This window comes from Xenopus tropicalis, chromosome 4 (assembly GCF_000004195.4).
Source record: "Xenopus tropicalis strain Nigerian chromosome 4, UCB_Xtro_10.0, whole genome shotgun sequence".
Lineage (NCBI taxonomy): Eukaryota > Metazoa > Chordata > Amphibia > Anura > Pipidae > Xenopus > Xenopus tropicalis.
This window is the reverse complement of record NC_030680.2, coordinates 65869361-65892639: the sequence shown is the minus strand read 5'-3', so window position 1 is coordinate 65892639 and position 23279 is coordinate 65869361. Positions and strand designations below refer to the sequence as shown.

The 23279-nt window shown below is 36.3% G+C and overlaps 1 protein-coding gene across 1 annotated transcript in view; it reads right to left on the bottom strand.

Moving 5' to 3' along the window:
• banp (BTG3 associated nuclear protein) overlaps nt 1–23279 on the bottom strand; it is a 209829-nt gene that overhangs the window by 134284 nt on the left and 52266 nt on the right. The window contains 1 exon segment of the mRNA NM_203864.1: nt 6061–6300. Coding sequence (NP_989195.1) covers nt 6061–6300 — 240 coding nt within the window.

Genomic DNA, 23279 nt, shown 5'->3' with positions numbered 1-23279 from the left:
AATTTTGCAAAACATATTTGGTTCTCTGTTTGCTTTTGTTTCTATGTTTACCTGCTGTCCAGGTGATAATTTCTGTTTGTGTGTTAATATTCCCCTTCTCATTTATCTTATATTTATTTTAGCTGGATCCTGGCATTTATAGAAAGAGGCTGTTGTGTGTCAACAGCTGGTTTAACGCAGTTCCTCTATTCCCTATCACTATAGCTGGTTCAGTACACTTATGCGACACATGAACACTTACTTGGGTTCAACATGTGGGTCTTTATTATCCACCAATAATACCCTGCAATTGCGACTCAATGATGCTACTAATAGGAAAACACACTCAGTTCCTGCTTAAGTGTGTTCCAGAATTGACATGCGTGAGTTATAGTTGCACTTTGATTTGGGTATATTTAAAATGACCGGAGACTGTTGTGGGCATATACATACAGGACCCTCAAATCCATCACTGTCTGCCATCCGATCCTTGCTATTATACTAATAGTATAGCTGCCTGACCTTCCCCAGATGCACGCTATTAACTACCGGTGTGCCCAAGGCTACTTACAACCCTACTGACAGCGAGATGCAACAGGCATCCGTCGCACACGCAAGCGCGTCACAGCACGCGCACAGGGGTGGGGTTGCGTGCCGTAACGCGCTTGTGTGTGCGACGGATGCCTGGCGCGTGCATCTGGGGAAGGTCAGGCAGTGCGCATTAGTATAATAGCAAGGATTGGATGGCAGTGATGGATTCCAGGGTCCTGTATGTATATGCCCACAACAATCCGGTGTGCTCCCGATGGCTAGAGAGGTAATATGGCGCTGCCTTTTCTACTTGCCTCGAGCCTGTCAGTAGGGTTGTAGGTAGCGTCTGGCACAGCGGCAGTTAAGAGCGTGCATCAGGGGAAGGTCAGGCAGCGCACATTAGTATAATAGCAAGGATCAGATGGCAGACAGTGATGGATTCCAGGGTCCTGTATGTATATGCCCACAACAGTCCGGTCCGTGCCCGATGGCTGGAGAGGTAAATGGCGCTGCCTTTTCTACTTGCCTCGAGTATAAACCGAGGGTTCCTTTTTTAGCACATTTTGAGTGCTGGAAAACTTGGCTTATACTCGAGTATACACGGTAATTATAAAACAAAAAAGGCAAAATAGTAAATTATACAAAAGCTGTACTGAGATAAATATTAGTGTGTGCATTAAAGCAGTGAGATACATTTCAGATACAACTGAATTGTTCCATATGCCTAACTGGAAAAAATAGACAGTAAAAATGTATTGTGTGCTTATAGTAAAATCACACCAATGAGTTCATCAGCTCCAAATAAAACCAGTTAGGATAAGCAATGGCTTGGCACAATGATAAATATGACATAATTGGTTGGCGAACATCTAGAACTTTATACCCTATATATAACTTTTCATAGTGTTAGAAACATTTTCTGAATAAAACCCAAAGCTCTGACATGTGGAATAAGCACAGATGAGAACCCATTTGGAAGGTATTTTAAACATATCTAATTAATTCTAAAGGCAAGAGCCTGGCATGTATTACAGCAGGTTAGTGTGTTTGAGATGCGTGCACCAAATTAATCAACACAACCTCATCATCTAAAAGAAACAATCAGGTTTATAAAAGAATACCAACTAGTGGTATTGAATATATGGTGCTGTTCTACTGAAGCACAGGCAGAATTCCTCAATTCAGACAGGTAATCCAGTACCATAAAAGAAAATGTAGAAAAAAAAATATTATAACAGAATATTGCTGATAATTCATTTTTTTAAACTGCCTCTATATGGCAAAGAACACATTTACCACTAGTTTTTCATTTCGTTTTTTCCCCAATGCCAGTACAAGAAAATAGTACATGTAAAGTACACACTAGCAGAGGTCTAAGATAAAGTTGAAAAATAAAAACAGAACCTATCTTTTCCTTTGAATTTCCTTTTGCTGAGAATGCCCGATATGATCCTATTGATTATATCACTCCTCAGACATTTATCCACAGTTGCCGGTGTGGTTTGTGTTGGTGGGGTTATTGGCTGATAGAGATTCCTTTTCATGCAGTTCATGTCTGTTTCCATTCAGCATTTACTTTTATGCCTACTCAGTATTTTCTTGCCACCACAGAACACCAAAGTAAACTTTAAGCTAAGTGGTTTTTATTAGCTTCGGAGACTATGCGCAGCCCGAAAGCAAATGAAATCCTGCTGACAAAGCATTCACTTTATATATACAAGGCTCAGACTTGTGGAAACACTGTTATTACAAGACAATACAAAGAAAGGCACCATACAAATAAAATGCCACAAAAGTGAGTTGGTTTAGGTGTTACATATTCCCCCTCTATAAAACGGTTAAAAATAAAAAACACTAACCTATAACCATATTCCCTCACATTCAAAAATAAGGTTATAAGGTTTACCACAAAGTCTGAATTTTTCTATGCTAAGAATCTATAACACCTCAGGGTATCACATCTTGTACATTCTGTGCTAGAATTACTGCCATGTAGCCTACTTGTTTCATGGCTACTTACGAACTTGTGCAAAAGCCGCAGAGTTAATATCCTTATCTCTAAGCACGCACACATTAAATGGGCTTGAAGTTATGTTCCCTTGTCTATTTCCTTTAAACAAGGCTTATAAAAGTGTGCCTCTCAAACCGACTACATGTATAATTTAAACGCATGACAGAATTTCAATTTAAAAAAAAAAATATAAGTAGTGTGATATAGAAGTTAACCCTTGAATTTTGGGAAAGTCAAGCATATTTAGTAGTAGTAGTAGTTGATGCAATGTTACATTCTTATTGAGTACCTCATTTGGGTCATAAATTGGCTTTAGCATATCTTCAATGTGCTTAATAATCTGTGTGCAGTGCTCTAAGAAAGAATAATACAATATATAGAGCGAAATATGAGAAAGTTCTCACATCAAATACAGTTCATTTGGGTTGGAGATTTATCATTACTATGGTGTTGAGACTCAAACACATTAACAGGTTTAATCTGCCTAGCCAAATTACATCTAACTTTATCCACAGAGGACTCTCACACACACACACACACACACACACAATAATCAGCAAATAGGGGCAAGACCTCTAACACTGAGGGGTTTTCCTGACCCATGCTGACTCCCACACAAGCAGAACAAAAAGAGCATGAACAAAACTACGCAACCCACATGTATCCGTGCGCAGAGAATCAAAACAGAGGCTGGAAGAATTAGACAATAGATGTAATGTAGAATAAAATTAAGCTAGATAATACAAACCACATTTAAAGTACCAGAAAAGACAGAATTAAAGGGGTGGTTAACCTTCAGGTTAACTTTTAGTATGTTACAGAACAGCCTATTCTTAGCAAACTTTCAATTGGTTTTCATTCTTTTATTTCTTGTAGTTTTTGAATTGTTTGCTGTCCTCTTCTGACTATTTCCATTTTCCAAATGGGGGTCACTGACCCCAGCAGCCAAAAAACTATTGCTTTGTGAGACAACATTTTTATTGTTATCATTCCTTTTTCCTTACTTATCCTTCTCTTTCAGACATTGTCTATTCAAATAACTGGTTGCTAGGTTAAATTCCAAATTGGACAGCTGTTGAGCAAAGAGCAAAATAATTTAAAAACTGTAAATAAAAACACCAATCGCAAATTGTCTCAGAATAGCACCAAAATTATGCTAAAAGTTAATAAGAAGGTGAGAAACCCCTTTAAGGCAGAATTTTCTGCAGGACACCTACTTCTGTTTCCAGTTCCTTACCTATTACAGGCATGACTGCAGTCTTTGATGGATAGTATACACCCATTATCACCCCACTGCCCTTCAGAACCTATAATATGCCAGCTCATGGTCCAGGGTGGCGGAACTCTAGGAAACTAAGCCTCCCAACACAGAGTTGTGCCAGAGCCTGTGGAGGGTGATTTCAAGAGAGGGACCAGGACAATAATTTTATATAGTACATAAATAGGCATGTTTTTCTAAACTATTGCATTTTGAAAAGTGTTTAAAGGGAATGTTCACCTTTTTTCAAAGTAGAAGCAAAAAATGTTAATCAACAAGGATATTTTGTCTGCAGCAAATAGTAACAAATATGTAACCACAAATATGATTCCAATATCCTTAACTGATTGCATTGCAACAAAATCAAGCTAACATATTAAATACTGTAGACATGTTAAAACATAAATACCTTGTAGCTCAAAGAGAAATCGAGGAAAGCTAGAATATAAAGATGTGGAAAGCAGACACACAGAAAGCATGGAAAATGAACAGCAGGACGACAGATGATAACCATGTACCTGTAAAAACCCTTTATCTAACATTAGAAAAAACAGCATAGTAACTATCATGGTATCCCATAGTCAAACCGATATTTTGAAAAAAAAAAGTTCAGAATGTAGACACAACAGAGGGTACAATCCCACAATTAACACACATAATGACTTCCATAGAAAAATCCTTTCATTTTTATTTTTTTGGTGTTACTGTCCCTTCAAAGGCAAACAACTAAATCTTAACAGCAGGATGCTGAACATAATATTTAGGGTTTTGTACCAGCCCCAGGCAATCACAGCCTTTAATTAATAAGATTAAAGATGCTTCCTGTCAGATTTGAACTGGCCCACCAGGATAACTCCCGGTGGGCCCAGGTGTCAGTGGGCCCTCCTGCTCCATGGTCATTCCCTATTTTTTGAATGGGAACAAAAAGGAAAAATATATTAAAGAATAGATGTTAGCATGTAAATAAAGAGGTTGGGCAAGGAAAGTTTGGTGAGTGGGCCCGAGGTCCCAGTCCGACACTGCCTCCTGTAGCTCCCTATCTTCGGTTTCGCAGACTTCCACCACATCCTCTGTGCTGCTGTTTACAGTGCAATTTGTATCAGAACCTAATAAGCAACCCTGTAGCACCAGCTCTAATGACAAGCAAGCCTGTTTGCTTGATAATTTGCTCAGACCCCTAAATTCAGCTTTTCAAAAGATGCTCCTGTGTATAACTTTGAAAACCTGGATAATTACTAAGATTATGAAATCTCCTGTAACAGAAACCAGAAAGTAAAATCCCATTGCTGTTGCTACACTCCAGATGAAGCCCCTCAGATATTGTCATAAATTGCAAAAAAAGAAAAAAAAAAACCCAAAAGGACAAAAAGAAAAACAAACTTGCAGCTCATAAAACAAACTGATAAGACCTGTATTCAAGTGAAAAGTTAATAGTATGGGTTTCATATTTGTGGTTACATATGTTACTATTTACTGCATGCAAAGTTTCCTGATTGATTAGCATTCACTGCTTTGGTATAAATTATGTGTTTACATTGATATTCATGATGTCTCATGTAGTTGACATTATTTAATTACCTTTTCGGCCACCAAATGATTTTAAAGGAGAAGGAAAGGTAAAAAAAACTTAGTAAGCTTTATCAGAAAGGTCTACAGCCATAAGCACTAACAAACACTGCACTGATTTCTTTTTTCAAAAGATACAGGATTTCTTGTCTGCTTGTTTTCCTGTGCCAGAGACACACAGCTCTCTCCTCTCTCCCCTCAAGAATGCTAAGAACTCACTCCCCCCCTTAGGAATGTGTGATCTGAGCCAATCAGCAGGAAGCTTCCCCATAGTCTTATACACTGAGCAGGTACACCGGTCTTGGTGCAGGAGCGAGGCATTATGAAACTTTCTTTACAGAGCTCAGCATTTTTTTTTCCTGTGAGGCTTCTGGTCATCTGAATGGGAGAAATATGGGGAGACTTAAGGGCACTATTGAGAGAACTGAAGGAATGCCTTATGCCTGCAGTTTGAGATTAACTCTTTATTAGCCTTTCCTTCTCCTTTAAGGATGAGGTTAAATGAGTTAGTTTACTGGGACAAAGGCAGTTGTTTTAGACAAAATGATAAGTCCCCACAAATAAAAATCATTCTATTTGCATCTCTACGCCCTGAGAGTGCAGACCTCTATTTTTGCATATATAGTTTCTATGCAAAAATACATGCATACATTATATGAAAAGCAGGAGGAAACCAAAACTTACGTTAGTAAAGTTCATGAATCACTTTACTTACATCTTATTCCGTAGATCATTAATGGATCCAGTTGCTTTTTCCCATGTTTCCCCTGGCCTGACAAGTTGGAGATAGCCTGGATTTCTCGATGGAAAAGATAATCAAGTAAAGTAAGCGCCATCTTTTCAGCTGTTCGACAGTTGGTACTGATGTGCAGCATGTCAGCTGCTGTTATAGGACTTCTTACTCTCATCTCTGGATTATGTTCATCCCCCAACCATGTACCATTAGGATAATCCTCTAAAAAGCAAAAGAAGTACATATTACCATTAAAAGCTTTAGCATGCATACAAAACATAGGCTTCCCATTTAACAATACATAGAAGAGGGTTGGAAAGAAGGTGGTAGGACTTAAATCATAAACAACATGGATTGGAGATTGGAACAAAATATACATATTTGATGCAAACCATTGTTTTAGAAGTGATAGTGAAAATCTGTTGCATCACTATATCTGATTCCATGCCTCTCACAAAAATTAACCTGTTACAACAGATATATATGATTATTTGAGTTGTTATTTAAGTTGAAACAGAAACAGATATAAGGATTGTGCTTCCCAAGAAAGATTCTTGTCATTTGATTTGAACCATGGCACAATATATGTCTATGAACATACTCAGTATATGCCTTTATAGTACTGTAAGATCAGACAGCACATTAAATGGACAGAAAAGTAATTAAATATAACATAACATTGCACTCACCAGTTCTAATAAATTTATTTAGAATATTCTTACAAAGCTTTGGTCACATTTGATGACTTTCTCAAAGAAACTCATGTGGGGGCAGATTTACTAAAAATAACTTTTTTTTTTTTAATTCGAATAAACTTGTTTCTACGAATGTCTTACATATACTAAAAAGTCTGAACTGGAAAAGTCACAGAAAAGTTGGGAAAAATCACACATTTTTCAACTTGTCACATAAAAACTGTGTATTTTTAGAAATCTTGCACAAATAATGGCGCCAAATATCCAAAACCTCTAAAGTTTGTATTGAATTTTTAGCTATTTTGACAAATAAAAATCTCAGAAAAGTGGCAACTTTTAGGGCTCTGGCACATGGGGAGATTAGTCGCCCGCAACAAATCTCCCTGTTCGCGGGCGACTAATCTCCCTGAAATGCCATTCCACCAGTGAAAATGTAAATCGCAGACGCCGCTGTGATGGCATTTCGGGGAGATTACTACAGTGTGTAGCTGCCTCTTGAATACCAGAAAGAAAGCAAATTATGTTCACCGTTCACCATGAAAAACCACTAGTAAAAGCATCACACCACATAACAAATCTAAGAAAAAAAATACAGTAACCTATAATTTGAGCTACATTAAACTCTGCTCTACTAGCTATCTATTCATCTATCGAAAATACATCTTCATATTGAAAATCATCAGGATGTATTTTTTTCTTTTAAATTACATTTTTGTATAAGAAGGCTGCTTCTTAAGAATAATTAAGAATAATTATATTTTTTAAATAGCTGTTTCATCCCAGAAGGCAGATTCCATGACATCATAAAACAAAGATTATACTTGCTCAAAAAAACATGCTGGAAAGAAAAATAAAGCCTCTCAAGTCTTGAAAATGTGCATGCTCAGCTTTCATTCAATTGGTCACAAATGATTTTGAATGAATTTATCACACAGTTCTGCATGACACTGTTAAAACATGCTCCTTTTTTGCCCCATTAATTAAGAAAGCCCCATTTCCTCAAAAATCCCATTCTGCTTTATATACTAATTTTTCGACTGCTCACTGTGTACTAAGTATTTGTTAGGGTTGCCACCTGTCCCTTTCAAAAACCAGGTTCTCCAGGTCAAAACCCCCTACCTGCTTTTCTAAATTAGGAAATCTGGACAGGCCTCCCCTTAATTCATGTGGCAATCGACCAATCGCTGGTTGTTATGTCATAGCCCGGCCAACTGCTGTCACATGCCTTACACCAACATCTCATTCCACAACTGTACCCGGAGTTCCTGCTGCCAGAAGGTGGCAACTCTAATAGTTATTAAAGGCATACCCCATTTTTTAATACAGTATACCATAAATAATGATCCCTTATCAGATAAGGTATGGGAAGTTGATTTTAGTGTGCAAGTTTAGTTGTTGTCAATCATTATTCAAAACAGAGAAAGTAAAATGAAACACCTGCCCAAAAAAATATTCAAGGAATCTAAGTATTTTATTATTAAAGCCTGGCTGTTTATTTTTATTACAAATCTGGGTGATATTCGGTCTCAGGGAATTATATGAAAACTTCTGGTAGCTGTGTTACCAAGACACAGAGTTGCATTAATATTATAAAAACAACCCGTTCCTAGCTTACATAAATAAACCTGGTCTCTGGAGCAATTAAATAATATCTTTGGCTGATTTGTCAGTGAATCAAGCATTTACTTAATAAAAAAGGCTTCTTTTAGTTTTGCAAACCTATTTTACAGTTACAAAAGTTCAGAAAGGCCAAACTTTCTCTGTGAGAATCCAGACTTAATGAACTTGAGAACTTAAAGCAGTATATTATTAATATCTAAACAGGCTCTGTGTCAACGCTGCTGTTGGTCACTAAAAGTATAGAATTCTCAGTATTAGAGGAGTTCCTAGGCTGAAAGAATAAACTCTTGCTGGCATTGAGTTTTGGATCTGCATCCTGTGCCCTTGTTCCAAAGGTTCTGCATTTGATTCAACGACATCCCTTCTAATGCATTCATTTTTGTTCTTAAACTCAGACTAAAACTAAACAAAATAGCAAATGTTTTAGTAAAATATAGTTTATTAATGAATATTCCCTTTATGGGCTTGCTTAATGGCACTACATTTTCAGTTATTATGTGACTTTTGCATACTTCCTAAAAGACTGTTTATTGTTTTTTTTCATATAAAGTTTTATATAAAGCACCAGTGCCCAAAACCCTATTTGTAACACTTATGGGGATATGGGACAATCCATAATCTGTTGAGTTTGTGATGCTGAAGAATAGGTGTCTACAAAAACATGTAAAAATGATTTATAGGAAAGCTAAAGCTTAACAAAGGACTAGAAATGCTGCACTTTATTTTTTGAGATTCTGTAGAAGCCCAAGGCTACTACAGCTTGTTTGCAGTAAAGATCTGTAAATTTGAAGATGCCCCAAGTAGATTCCTATCATTTTTTTTCTGCTGATCCATAACACATGCTCTCTGCTGCTGCCAGTTACCTAAACTTAAAGACGCACGAAATACTGCATATTGACAATATAAAAGTCACAATGCGAAGCTGATTAGTAATTAATTCAGGTCCATTATATGACAGCTCAGAAACCAGTGCATTCTGAATCACAGTTTAATAATTAGCCCGGTAGCATCAGCATCTATGACGTCATTTTTGGCTTGATGATTTGAAATGACCCCTAGCTTTAGCTTCTCACCAGCTGCCCAGACCACGGAGCATTTGAGTGTCACTAACACTCAAACACTAACAAAATCAGACAGTAACTATCTGTGAACAAACTTTAAAGGTCCAAATCAATACTGTTAGAGTACATAAAGTTTCATCAGTTCTTTAAGTTTAATAAACATAACATTAATTGTTTGTTTTTAAGGTTTACATCTCTATAAATGAGATAACCGATATGTCAGCAGAGAGCTCCTAATAAGGAGCATTATCTACTTTGTTGACCAGGACCACAATACATTGCTGCTGCCAACCATGGCAGATGATGACTGTATAAGAACTAAATGCATTAAAGCTTAAATCAAAGCTGGATTTTCAGATATTTGATATATCATCATACTCATTCACTGTTAGACATAGCAGTTTAGAGTGTATTGCTTCTTCACAAGTCTTGAAAGCACAGGAGAAGCTAGCAGATACTTGCTGTCATAAAAAATATTTTCACTACAAAATGATATGGCAAGGTACTCTTCATGGTCTTACTAAAAAGCAGGCAGTGATCCAACGTGGCCACACAGCACAATCTAATCTTAGTTAATGATTTGCAAGTTATAAGCCTTTTCATAACAAAATTCAATGGCAAAAGAGTAGGACACAAAAGAACAATCTCAAGCAAGAAGCTAGCAGGATCTAGAGCTCAAGTACAGCTGAATGAGGATCCCAGTAGTAAAAGAAAAATCTCCACTGGTTGGAAAGGTGAAGGCTAAATATTAAATAAAAAAAATGACTATTGAATTCAACCAAACTAGTAAACAGTTTCTTTCTTCATGCAGACTATACACTGACTTCATCAAGAGAGTAATAGCTGGACCAATAAAAGCAATGCAGGAACCTTTTTTATAAATATTAACAAAAACACTTACATTCTTCTAGTAGACTATACACTGACTTCCTTTTAGAGCTAGGCAAACCTTAATTTAAAACAGATAAGGCTCCTTATGACCACTATTTGGTAGAAGAAAATCGTTACGCTTAGCTAGGTAGCAAAAAAATCTAAACAAGAACATGCAAAATAAGGAAGCACTAAATAATATAATGCCATTATGTGAGACAATATACTGACAGTTTTCTGCCTTCTTCAATTACTGTATCAAACACTATAAAAATAATGAGAAAATGGCAACTTAGATAAAATTGCAGTTCTGTAGATCTGTGATTTAATACACAGGATAATAACTGAGGAAACAAATGATAATCACATTGAGAAAGAAAACTGCTGCTAGAAATGCTTGACCTTCCAGGCACCCCGTACTCTGAAGAAAAGCTTAGATACTCTAGACCTGTTTATAAGGCTCTACATTTCTTGGTCCTTACCTTCCTGATGCAATAAACAGCATTATTGTCTTGTAATGGGGATATCTTTGAAGATATACTTCTCGATAGTTTTAGCTATTCTGCTTAATATGCACATCGTCCTCTGTAGGAGGTCAAGAGACATCGAATTGATTATTGACCTGTCTTGGGTATTGAATCTGTGTTCAGATTTCCAATATATGTTATATGTTTTATATATATATATATATATATATATATATATATATATAGAATACTACAGTTTTCAGAAATGATCTGCTACATGTTTGAATGTCATTTCATGTAAATGATTGCTTATTGGTTATGGGCTGCTTCCTGAACTATAGTTTCCTGTTCCTGTGAGAGTTTGTGAAATCTATTTCTCTGAAGGAGCATGTACCTGCATTAAAATGAATAACAGTTCTTATATTGAAAAGTTATCAGTAATAAAGGATTGTGTGGGACTACACCACTCTGTACCAGAATCGGATACCAAGGAATTCTAGTAGGTCATCTCACCCTGAATGTTGAGTTGTACTGTATAGTTCAGCTCAATAACATACAGATAAGTATACATAAGAATATACTTATATCCCAATATCTGACCCTGAGGGCCTTGATTAAAACATGCTTTCCAAAATTTTGAAAATTGAAAGAGGGACAAAAAGAAATGGCGTGCACAGTGCAGCAAAATTTTTGACCCCGTCCATTTTTGCGACCACACCCCCTAAATACCTATCTAAATACCAATCTAAATGCAGGTGAAACTTGTTTAACTTTCTGGGCTCTCTGCCAAAAGCTACTTTTTAATTAAGTTTGTATCTTTTTTAGCCTTCAGTGCAGGAGATCAAAGGGAAATGAGGGACTTTTCAGTAAGAATCCGGGACTGCGGGTTGAGCTGTCAAAAGAGGGACTGTCCTGTCGGTGACATCACAGGGGTGACATCACATGGCGATTGGAGATTCACCACGTCAATCTCAGCAAATCTTGCCCGGTTTTCCCAATTTGGGAAACTGGGCAGGCAGTTTTGACACGGACAGCCTTTCTAAAAAGAAAACTGTCCAGGTTGCATCCCTAAGTAAAACAACCATTTTTATAATGTTAAAAACAAGGTATTTCAAAAAGGTCAGGTAAAAATAGATGTAAAAGGGTTTTCCTTCCCAAGCAAAATATTTTACTGAAGCATATAACTTTCTCCAAATAACCAGCATATTCAGGACACATACAGAAAATATAAGTATACTTGCAAGCTTTGTGCGATTTAATATGCAATTCACACAACAGCAGTTAAAGGGTAATTATACTCATAACCAATGCAGATCTCTATAAAAATATATCACAATGCACACTTTTATATCAATAACGCCTTTTCATGAGCAATATATTTTTCTACATATGTGTACCATTGGATAATCGCATAATGAAACACTGCAATCATAAGTACAAAAGTTTATCACTCTGGCATGTATGAGGCTCTGTGTTCATACATAAATGTTCATCAAAAGTTAGATCATTAGAAACATATGAAAACTGCTCACGAAATTTAACAGATGACAGAAACACTATCGTATATTGGTTTAACCATTTCATAGCACAATGACATCTCAAAGAATCAATCCCTGTGATACACATTCCTGGCTGCATCCATTTCTTCTTTGGATCTTCAAAGTTTTGGCTTGAGAATAATGCAAGTAGATAAAAAAAATCTGGAACATATTGTTCCATAACTGGTATTCTCTTTATTAAATACTGTCACAAATTTTAGTTTTATCTAAAACATTAAAAATTTGTCACTGATGACTGAAGTGCATCCAGGTCTTTCCTCCTCCTGTGTCAGGAGCCAGGATTACATCAGTCTAGATGTTAGCGGTCAGCACTGTATCCTTACTACAAAAAAAAATATATATATTTTGCTGTTAACAGGAACTTTCAAAGAAACAAGTGGTATTTTCTTAAATGACAGCAAGTGCCTATAAAAATAAATTTCCTTTACGGATTATACGGCCATTGATTGTCTCACTTAGGACAAAGCACCGCCACTGTAATCAGAATGAATACACCAGCAGCAAATCTGCTGAAAGAGAATTCCTCCTCCTTTAAAATACTGCTGCAAGTAGCTCAACAAAACTGTGCCTTACATGTTCTTAATAGAAATCGGACAATCTCACAATTAATAGTAGGTTATAAGTGGCTGACACCATCCATTGCTTGCCTAAAAGTACTCATGTAAATGGTATAAGGTGATTTCATGCAGGAAATGGAGTGGAAATTAGATGATCCTGTGCCACCCCTAAACTATTACAAATAATTGCACTACATGCCACTGATTAAGCAACACTCACTATGGAAAAGTAATTTCCAATCAGCAGAATGTGGCTTAAAGGACAATGAAAGGTTAATATAAAGTCTAAAGGCATTCTTTTCAAGTACTAAACAATAGAAGGACTATTGGGCAGTATGCTTTTTAGATTTTGACTTGCATTCTCCTTTAAGGAATTTTGATGAAATTTGCTAAGCAAGAGGATTGCAGAGGTCAAAACATTATGGATAGATAATTTAATTATGGTGTTACACAAAGTCTTGATATAAGCAGGCAAAAAGACACACCCACTGGCAAGGCAGCATCAGATTTCTAACTAATGCCAACCCTTGGGCCTATAATCTAGCAGGGAAAGAGGGAGGAACAAAGACTGGTGTCTGCAGAAAAACACAGACAATTTCAGGAGCTATCATTTTCATTAGTGGAGGCCAAAATAATTTAGTTATATTTTATATAATGATTAATGTAACCCCTATAATAAAATATATGGCTATTAAAAGTTTCTGATGCAACAAGGCCGAAGGCCGAGTGCTTTATACAAGTCATAGAACTTCAAGGTGACTTCTAATATCCTCATATTTTACAACAGAGGGTGCATTATTTATTATAATACACAAGTTCCAGGTAGCACCGATCATACAGTATATCACTAAGCACCATTTATAAGGATATAATTTACAGGATATTCATGGCTCTTTTGTATTATATAGATATTATTTGGGATGCACCGAATCCAGGATTTGACCAAGATTCAGCCTTTTTCAGCAGGATTTGGATTAGGCCTAATTCTTAAAATCATGTAACTTTTTGTCACAAACAAGGAAGCTGAAGACATTTCGCCATGTGCAAAGCGCGTGGTTTTTAACTCTTCTCTAGCTTGATTTGCACATTCAAATTAGGGTTTATATTTGGTTTATTATTCGGCCAAATCCTTCCAAGATGGCGGTCCAAATCAGGTTAATCCAATGCAATCTCTCAGGCAAACAATTGGATGATTACAGGGGCCTATGCAGATCCATTAGGAAGTTGTTATTTTTTGTTACACATGTCAATAAGGAGTAGATGGTTTTGTGAAAATTAAGAAAGGAAAGAATTAATTATGAAGTATTAAGTTACTAGGAGAGTATGGTATAATTCTAGGTTTATATGAATTTTAATTACGCTGGCCAGCCGTAGAAGTATTATTTATCATTGATAACTGATGCTAAATAATTCACAGTATCCTGTTTTTTTGTGCTTGCCTTCAAGTAATTTAAGGGGGGGGGGTTTGCTTGAGGCAGAAGATTTGGTAAAGAGGTTTTTTGTAAGAGCGGTCAATTGTGTTGATGCTCTTAACTTCCCATGTATTATGTCGCTACTGGGGGTTGTGAGAGACCTTGGACTGTGACAGTATGCTAAACCCTGCATCTTCAACTTCTCTAAGACAAAAGGGCTATTTTACTTCATTACAGTTACAACACCTTTCCAAACTACAAACTGAAAGAGGGCAAGGCAGTTCCAGAAGTATTGTGTGGCAGCCCTACCCAAGATATGCATATACATCCACCCAACCCTCCAATAAGGGTGTCTATCTTCAAAAAACATGCCATACTATAGAGTCTGACACATTCCCTTTCAAAATGAGGAAATCTAAATATTTAGAGAAACCTCTTACACCAACAGACTTGAAATGTGCTTATTTTTTTATACCTATTATAAATAAACCTCAAACTAATTGTGTGGTACATGTTACATTAGAGTGTACTGAATCAATTTGGATGTATGGATCTTCACCTACATTTGTAATTGTACTGGGAATTGCATTGGGAAGTTTGGTCTTACAAAATAAGTTGTAAGTTGCTGGACCTTATTTTGGATTGTTTACATAAAAATAGTTTGTGTATTTAGAACCATAAATGTCCCTGTAACAGAAAAATTACACTCTAATTCGGTTATATTTATAGCTGCAAAATGAAAAAAAAATTGAAAATAAGCTTAGCAACCAGACATGAAAAGAGTTAAATTATATTTTTTTTTTTATATTGAAGAAAACAACATAGTTTATACAAAATGCTTGGTGTTTCCTTACAGAAATTAAATGACTGACGCAAAAAAACATAAACTGACAAATGATAAAGGAATTTAAAACTTTTTTGTTTGCTAACATAAAAAATTAACTGCAAGCAAGATAACACATGTACTATAGAATGGCAGGCAATTAGAAAGAACTTGCACGCTAGATAATTTAGATGTTTCCCTGAAGTATCCAGCTGGTAATGCAGCTGCATTACAGTCACAAAACAGGATGCTGGCTTACAGTTAGAATAATAAAAAAATAAATCTTTTAATATATTTCCTATCCTCATACACAAAGTTGGCCACAGACATGCCTGAGCAATCACGGCAGGTAATTATTTCTAAGATGTGTTAAGCATCTCTTAATTAGTTATACTTATATCCTGTCTAAATATTTGATATTACCAATATCAAATAGCTTATGATCATAAGCTACACATCAATGAGGGGTTGTGTATGGTCACTGTACACTAATGGACCATAAGGATGATCAGGGAGGCTGTCCAGGGCCCACGTATTGAATTATATACATTGCCGTCATGAGTTAATACAGGTGTATTCATGTATCACCCAAATATTGTATTTTTGTTTCTGTGGATAACACTAGGCAGTGTAAAGCCACTACACAGAAAATCTGACAGTGGGGAGAAAGAATAAACCCAGGCAAAAGCAGTATAATGTTAATGCACTTTTCACATGATGTATCAAATTATTTCATGCAACTTCAGATTCTTAATACAATAAAGCATAAAATGGTGAGCTTTTTTTTTTACTGGTGGACAACAAACCCTGAACACAACTCCATTTTTGCACCACTGATCTCACTAAAGTCAGACCAGTCAAGATACTGTTACCAGACTTTATGAAAAAAGGGACAGTTCTTAAAAATCCAGATGCAATCATTGCATCCCAAAAACATGCATCTATCAGAAGTGTCTGATTTTTCAGCTGAAACATAAAACAGAAGACAATATTGCCCCTATCATCGTGAAAAGATGAGTAAAAAGATATTGCATATAAATTTTATAATAAATCTACAAGGAATCTGCCTCTACATCAGGGATCCCCAACTTTTTTTGTCTCGGGAGTCACACTCAGATGTAAAAAAAAAAAGTATTGGTAAGCCACACAAGCATGAAACAACTTTTTTGGAGGTGCAAATTAAGGACTGTGATTGGCTATTGAGTAGCCCCATGGAGACAGATAGCCGGCAGCAGGCTCTGCTTGGAGAAAAACTATGCCTCTGTGCTTCAAAAACTTGCCTCCAAGCCAGAAATGTAAAAATGGGCACCTACTATGAGTACACTGGGAGCAACACCAAAGGGGGTGGTGAGAAACATGTTGCTCATGAGTCAATGGTTGGGGATCACTGATCTACAGCAATGGTCGACTATGGAGTAAGAAAAGTACCCAGAAGCTGGGTTGCCTACTTATGGCCAGCAGACATTACTTACTGAAAATACACCAACTATAGTGAATTCCATTTAAAATCTAGCTATGCAAAATTACACCCTTACATTATGAAGAGCTAGGTCAACAAGAACACATATAAAACACTAAAAAATTGCAGTTGCTGAATGAATTGCTGATACGGATAAACATTTTGATGTGATGATATTAAATGATATGTCTACAAGCAAAAAGAAAATAGTATATATATATATATATGCAAACCAGATTCCAAAAAAGTTGGGACACTAGATAAATTGTGAATAAAAACTGAACGCAATGATGTGGAGGTGCCAACTTCTAATATTTTCTTCAGAATAGAACATAAATCATGGAACAAAAGTTTAAACTGAGAAAATGTACCATTTTAAGGGAAAAATATGTTGATTCAGAAATTCATGGTGTCAACAAATCCCAAAAAAGTTGGGACAAGTAGCAATAAGAGGCTGGAAAAAGTAAATTTGAGCATAACGAAGAGCTGGAAGACCAAATAACACTAATTAGGTCAATTGGCAACATGATTGGGTATAAAAAGAGCTTCTCAGAGTGGCAGTGTCTCTCAGAAGCCAAGATGGGTAGAGGATCACCAATTCCCACAATGTTGCGCAGAAAGATAGTGGAGCAATATCAGAAAGGTGTTACCCAGCGAAAAATTGCAAAGCTTTTGCATCTATCATCATCAACTGTGCATAACATCATCCGAAAATTCAGAGAATCTGGAACAATCTCTGTGCGTAAGGGTCAAGGCCGTAAAACCATACTGGATGCCCGTGATCTCCGGGCCCTTAAACGACACTGCACCACAAACAGGAATGCTACTGTAAAGGAAATCACAGAACGGGCTCAGGAATACTTCCAGAATCCATTGTCAGTGAACACAATCCACCGTGCCATCCGCCGTTGCCAGCTGAAACTCTACAGTGCAAAGAAGAAGCCATTTCTAAGCAAGATCCACAAGCTCAGGCATTTTCACTGGGCCAGGGATCGTTTAAAATGGAGTGTGGCAAAATGGAAGACTGTTCTGTGGTCAGACGAGTCACGATTCGAAGTTCTTTTTGGAAATCTGGGACGCCATGTCATCCGGACCAAAGAGGACTAGGACAACCCAAGTTGTTATCAACGCTCAGTTCAGAAGCCTGCATCTCTGATGGTATGGGGTTGCATGAGTGCGTGTGGCATGGGCAGCTTGCATGTCTGGAAAGGCAGCATCAATGCAGAAAAATATATTCAGGTTCTAGAACAACATATGCTCCCATCCAGACGTCATCTCTTTCAGGGAAGACCCTGCATTTTTCAACAAGATAATGCCAGACCACATTCTGCATCAATCACAACATCATGGCTGCGTAGGAGACGGATCCGGGTACTGAAATGGCTAGTCTGCAGTCCAGATCTTTCACCTATAGAGAACATTTGGCGCATCATAAAGAGGAAGGTGCGACAAAGAAGGCCCAAGACAATTGAACAGTTAGAGGCCTGTATTAGACAAGAATGGGAGAGCATTCCTATTCCTAGACTTGAGAAACTGGTCTCCTCGGTCCCCAGATGTCTGTTGAGTGTTGTAAGAAGAAGGGGAGATGCCACACAGTGGTGAAAATGGCCTTGACCCAACTTTTTTGGGATTTGTTGACACCATGAAATTCTGAATCAACATATATTTCCCTTAAAATGGTACATTTTCTCAGTTTAAACTTTTGTTCCGTGATTTATGTTCTATTCTGAAGAAAATATTAGAAGTTGACACCTCCACATCATTGCATTCAGTTTTTATTCACAATTTGTTTAGTGTCCCAACTTTTTTGGAATCCGGTTTGTGTGTATATATATATATATATATATATATATTTTTTTTTTTTTTTTTTTTTATTTATTTATTTATAAAGATAAAAAACTGTAGAGAAGATCAATTAAAACCAAGCTTTACCAATGTATTTTGTGACACAAACTTGTCTGAAAAGAAAAAGGTAGATATCTGAGTCAGCAGAGAACAGACAGGTACTGCAAGCATAAAGTAAATAAGTAAAAAACTGGATAGGACATCTAGTCTATATGGCTGTTTTCAAGAATACATTTTTCGAAATATAAAACATGCAAGAATAGGAAAATGTGAAATGGCTGTACCGTAGTTTTATTTTTAGGTCTTTTCAATTTAAGCACAAACGTGACCCAGACTGGGAATCTGCCATTATTTCTCTCCCTTTCATACACAACATCTGCTCTTTCTAAATGATTATATTCCAGGGGTGGTATATGCAGTCAGAACCCTTAGTGGGTGCATCCTGAATTGTATTTATTCTTCCCTGGAGCTGACCGTGTATGAAGCTATTTTGGGAACAAAAACACAAACATTGTTGATTCTGTTATACGCTATAAATCATTTATCAGCATGTGATGGAATTTGATGGCATGAACTACTTCTGCATTATGTCTGTTCCAAAACATCTACTAAGAATATGATTTATTTTGGAATTGACTTTTAAGGCAATTATTTGCTCTAACTGGAAAACTGTTGCAGTTTTTACACTCTTTGTTGTACATTTAATATGATAAATATCTTTATCAACCTCTGTGTCTCCTTATACATACAGGTTTAATGCCTGTATATTAGGGCCACATGGGCTACTAAATCATATCCATATGAAATGAAAGTTGCAATAATGAGAAGCTGTATTTAGGAATGATATTAGGTCTGATAACAGACATGCAGACAGAGAAGTCACTGCTTTCCTAGTGACACATGCACATCTCTTTGGAAATACTTTCTGTAGCAATCACTAGGGGGAATCCCAAATCATGCTTGCTCACTCTGCAAGATGGTTACAGCTATAGGAAGCCCTGCCAAACATATTTTGTTATTTGATAGTTCTCTCCTGCCAATGAGAAAAATGATCATGTTAACACAATAAGGAGGAAATAAACACATATTAACCCTCTCTCTAAACAACTGCAAACAGTATTAGCTACAAAATATTGAACTTAGCACAGGTATGGGATCTATTATCCAAAATGTTTGGGACCAAGAGTTTTCCAAATAAGGGTTCTTTTCAAAATTTAGATCTCCATACCTTAAGGCTGTTAAAAATAATTTAAACATTTAATAAATGTTTTTCCACCAATGTTACATAGTTACATAATTAAGCTGGGTTAAAAAAAGACAGAAGTACACCAAGTTCAACCCTTCCAAGTGAACCCAGCACACATACAAACCTATACTGACCTATCTAAACACTCACATACATAAACTATATACACCAACATCAATACTAATTGTAGATTTTAGTATCACAATAGTCTTGGATACTATGCTTGTTCAAGAACTCATGCATTAACAGAATCATTAACGGAATCTGCCATCACAACATCGCTGACCTCACTGTGAAAAACAACCTATTAAGTACAAGCAAGAAGAAAATTGTTTCTGTTTCTTAAAGTTATCATCCAATAAACTCATGAAAGATTACATTTTTTGTTGATCTTGGAGATTAATTTGTGTTACAAAAATAAAATACCCAGAGTGAAGGATGAGAAAGTAAATGATAATGATTATTGCAAGAGGAAGAGCTACAACCTGTATTATCTCATATTTCTCCATTTAGTTTCCAAGGAGGGGCTGCATAAATTAAAAGGATTACAAAAAGAGTTCCCTAGTAGGAAGTTCTCATTGAAAAAAGACATTATTACTTCTATTATTAAGATATATTTATAAAACAGCAACATATTCTGCAGTGCAGTACAACAAGTAGGTGTGTACAATGAAAATAGTGTTGCTTTACACTAGCTTAGTCCTCAGTGTAACATAAGCGTAAGTTAGTCCACATTCGTAATATAATAAAAAAAACATAATCAATTATGCTGAACATCTACTATCACCTACAGAAACAATGAAGAGAAAGAGGTGTTAATAAAAAAAACTGCATTAATGCATTTAAACTGGAATTTTACCAGACTTTAATGTTTTTCTCAAATTTGGAAAAACTCAAATGCATACTCATCATTTTCAGTAGGTCTCCCAGGACTGCCATTGAAGCTTGGAAGTCCTAATTTAAAACCATGAGTTTTAGAGCACAAAAAATCAAATTGCAGCAAAAATGTTATTTAATTGTTAAAGTAAAACTATATATCCTCACACAATGTAGGTCTCTACAAAAATATATTGCATAAACAAGCTCATATGTAAAACCCTGCTTCATCTGAATAAATCTTTTTCATAAAAGTATACTTTTTTTTTTTTTAGTAGTATGTGCTATTCGGTACTCCTAAATAGAAAACCTTTAAAAATTAAAAGCCGCCTCCTGGGACCATAGGATTCACAGTGCACACAAACAAGCCATGGCACACATACATGCTAGTCCCCATCAGCCAATTAATGGACAGAGTTCTGCCTTTTGCTTTCACACTACTTCCTGTTACAGTTAGAGCTGCATTATTTCTGGTCACGTGATCCCTGAGGGAGCACACAGGCCATCACTAAATGGTGGATCAAGGGAAAGGATGTAAAAGAGCAATATTTACGGATATATATATCCCAGTTTGGAGAGACTCTTTAAAGGAGAAGGAAAAACGAAGTCACTTGGGGGTGCCAAAATGTTAAGCACCCCCAAGTGACTTGAATCGCTTACCTTTTACCCTGGGCTGGTGCCCCTGTACGGAGAGAACAGCACCAGCCCGGGGGTAGCAGGGATCGCTTCCTCCTTCGCCGCGCATGCGCAGTAGAGTGAAAAGCCGAACTTTAACAGATAGTCGGCTTTTTCACTCTACTGCGCATTCGCCTGACTCTCAGTCAAGGCTTAGCGATGGCGGAAGGAGGAAGCGCATCGCCCCAGCTGCCCCGGGCTGGTGCGGTTTTCTCCTAACAGGGGCACCAGTCCGGGGTACAAGGTAAGCGATTCAAGTCACTTGGGGGTGCTTAACATTTTAGCACCCCCAAGTGACTTAGCCTTTCCTTCCCCTATAATAGGTCACTTAACATAATATAAACCATCTGTTGGGTATATATTCATTCTGGGGGTATAGCTATCCTTTAATATAGCAGACAACTTAGATAACTAAAAAATTTGACTAGATTTATTTAAATAGTTTATAGACTATTTTAATTTCGATATCAGATTCCTCACTAAAGGAATTTTTTTATCGATATGTTAATAAAATGTAAATAATCAATAAATCTGTAATTAGGTCTTTATATGGAAACATAAAAAAACTTTTGTTTTGTTTTTTTGTTTTGAAACATTTAGCCAAAAATATATTTATTAAAGCATGGTTTGTTTTTAATCTACCAATTTCAACATATAAATTGAATTGCCAAGTCCTTTATAGCAAACTGCTACAGATTCTGCAGTAGTAAAGGGTGCAGATCGGTGATTTTTGTTTTTTTTTTGTTTTGTTTTTTTTCCCAGTTGTGATATTTTGGGATATAACACCCTTGTTATGGATCAGTTTTGAATACTATGATTAATTTATTTAGTTGAAGAAAAAAATTCAGTAGATTCCCAATACAATCAAAGGCTAGCATGAGGCTAACACTGATATTTTCTATTTAAATGATTTGCCATAATTTTTGTGCTCTGCTCTGTATTTTCTATTGCTCTGTAAGGCTACAATGTTATTGTTACTTTTCATAACATATCTGTCTATTCAGGCTCTCTCTTTTTCATCTCAGTCTCTTAAAGGAACAGTAACACCAAAAAATGAAAGAGCTTTAAAGTAATAAAAATATAATGCACTGTTGCCCTGCACTGGTAAAACTGGTGTGTTTGCTACAGTAACACTACTATCATTTATATAATAAGCTGCTGTGTAGCCATGGGAGCAGCCATTCAAGCTGGAAAAAAGGAGAAAAGGCACAGGTTACATAGCAGATAACAGATAAGCTCTGTAGAATACAATAGTGTTTTCTCTGTTATCTGCTATGTGCCTGTGCCTTTTCTCCTTTGAATGGCTGCCCCCATGGCTACACAGCAGCTTATTTATATAAATTATAGTAGACTTTCTGAAGTAAACACACAACTTTTACCAGTGCAGGGCAGCAGCACATTATATTTGAGTTACTTTTATACACTTTCATTTTTTGGTGTTACTGTTCCTTTAATCAAACCACTGCCAGATTGCTAGAGTAAAGTGGACCCTAGAATGAGACAGCTGATGAAATTTCAAACTACTGAATAGAAAGATAAATATTTCAAAAACCAAAACAATACAAAGACCAATTGCAAATTGTATCACAATATCACTGTCTACATCATAATAATAGTTAATAAAGCTACCCCATTAAAACGTAAATAAGCTATGAGTGCCTTCTAGTAAATTTGGCTGTGCATTATGAGGATTAGGACCTAATGATCTCAGTTACAGATAATAATTTTGAAAAGCTTATCATATAAATTTCACCACCTCAGATAAAATACAATCCATTATTTTAAGCATAAGCTTATAGCGAGAGGTAATAAATAGTTCAAAAGGACATGTTTACTAACATTGGAAACACATATAAATGGAAATGCTACCCATAGAAACCAATCAGATATTTTCTTTTGTTTTCTAGATTGTAGGTAACTGTTCAAATTGCTGATTGGATGATACTGGAAACATCACGAGTGATACTTATCCCCAGTGTTATTAAACACATCGCAAAGCTTCTACTGTTCTAGCAACCATTAGGAAGGAAGCATTT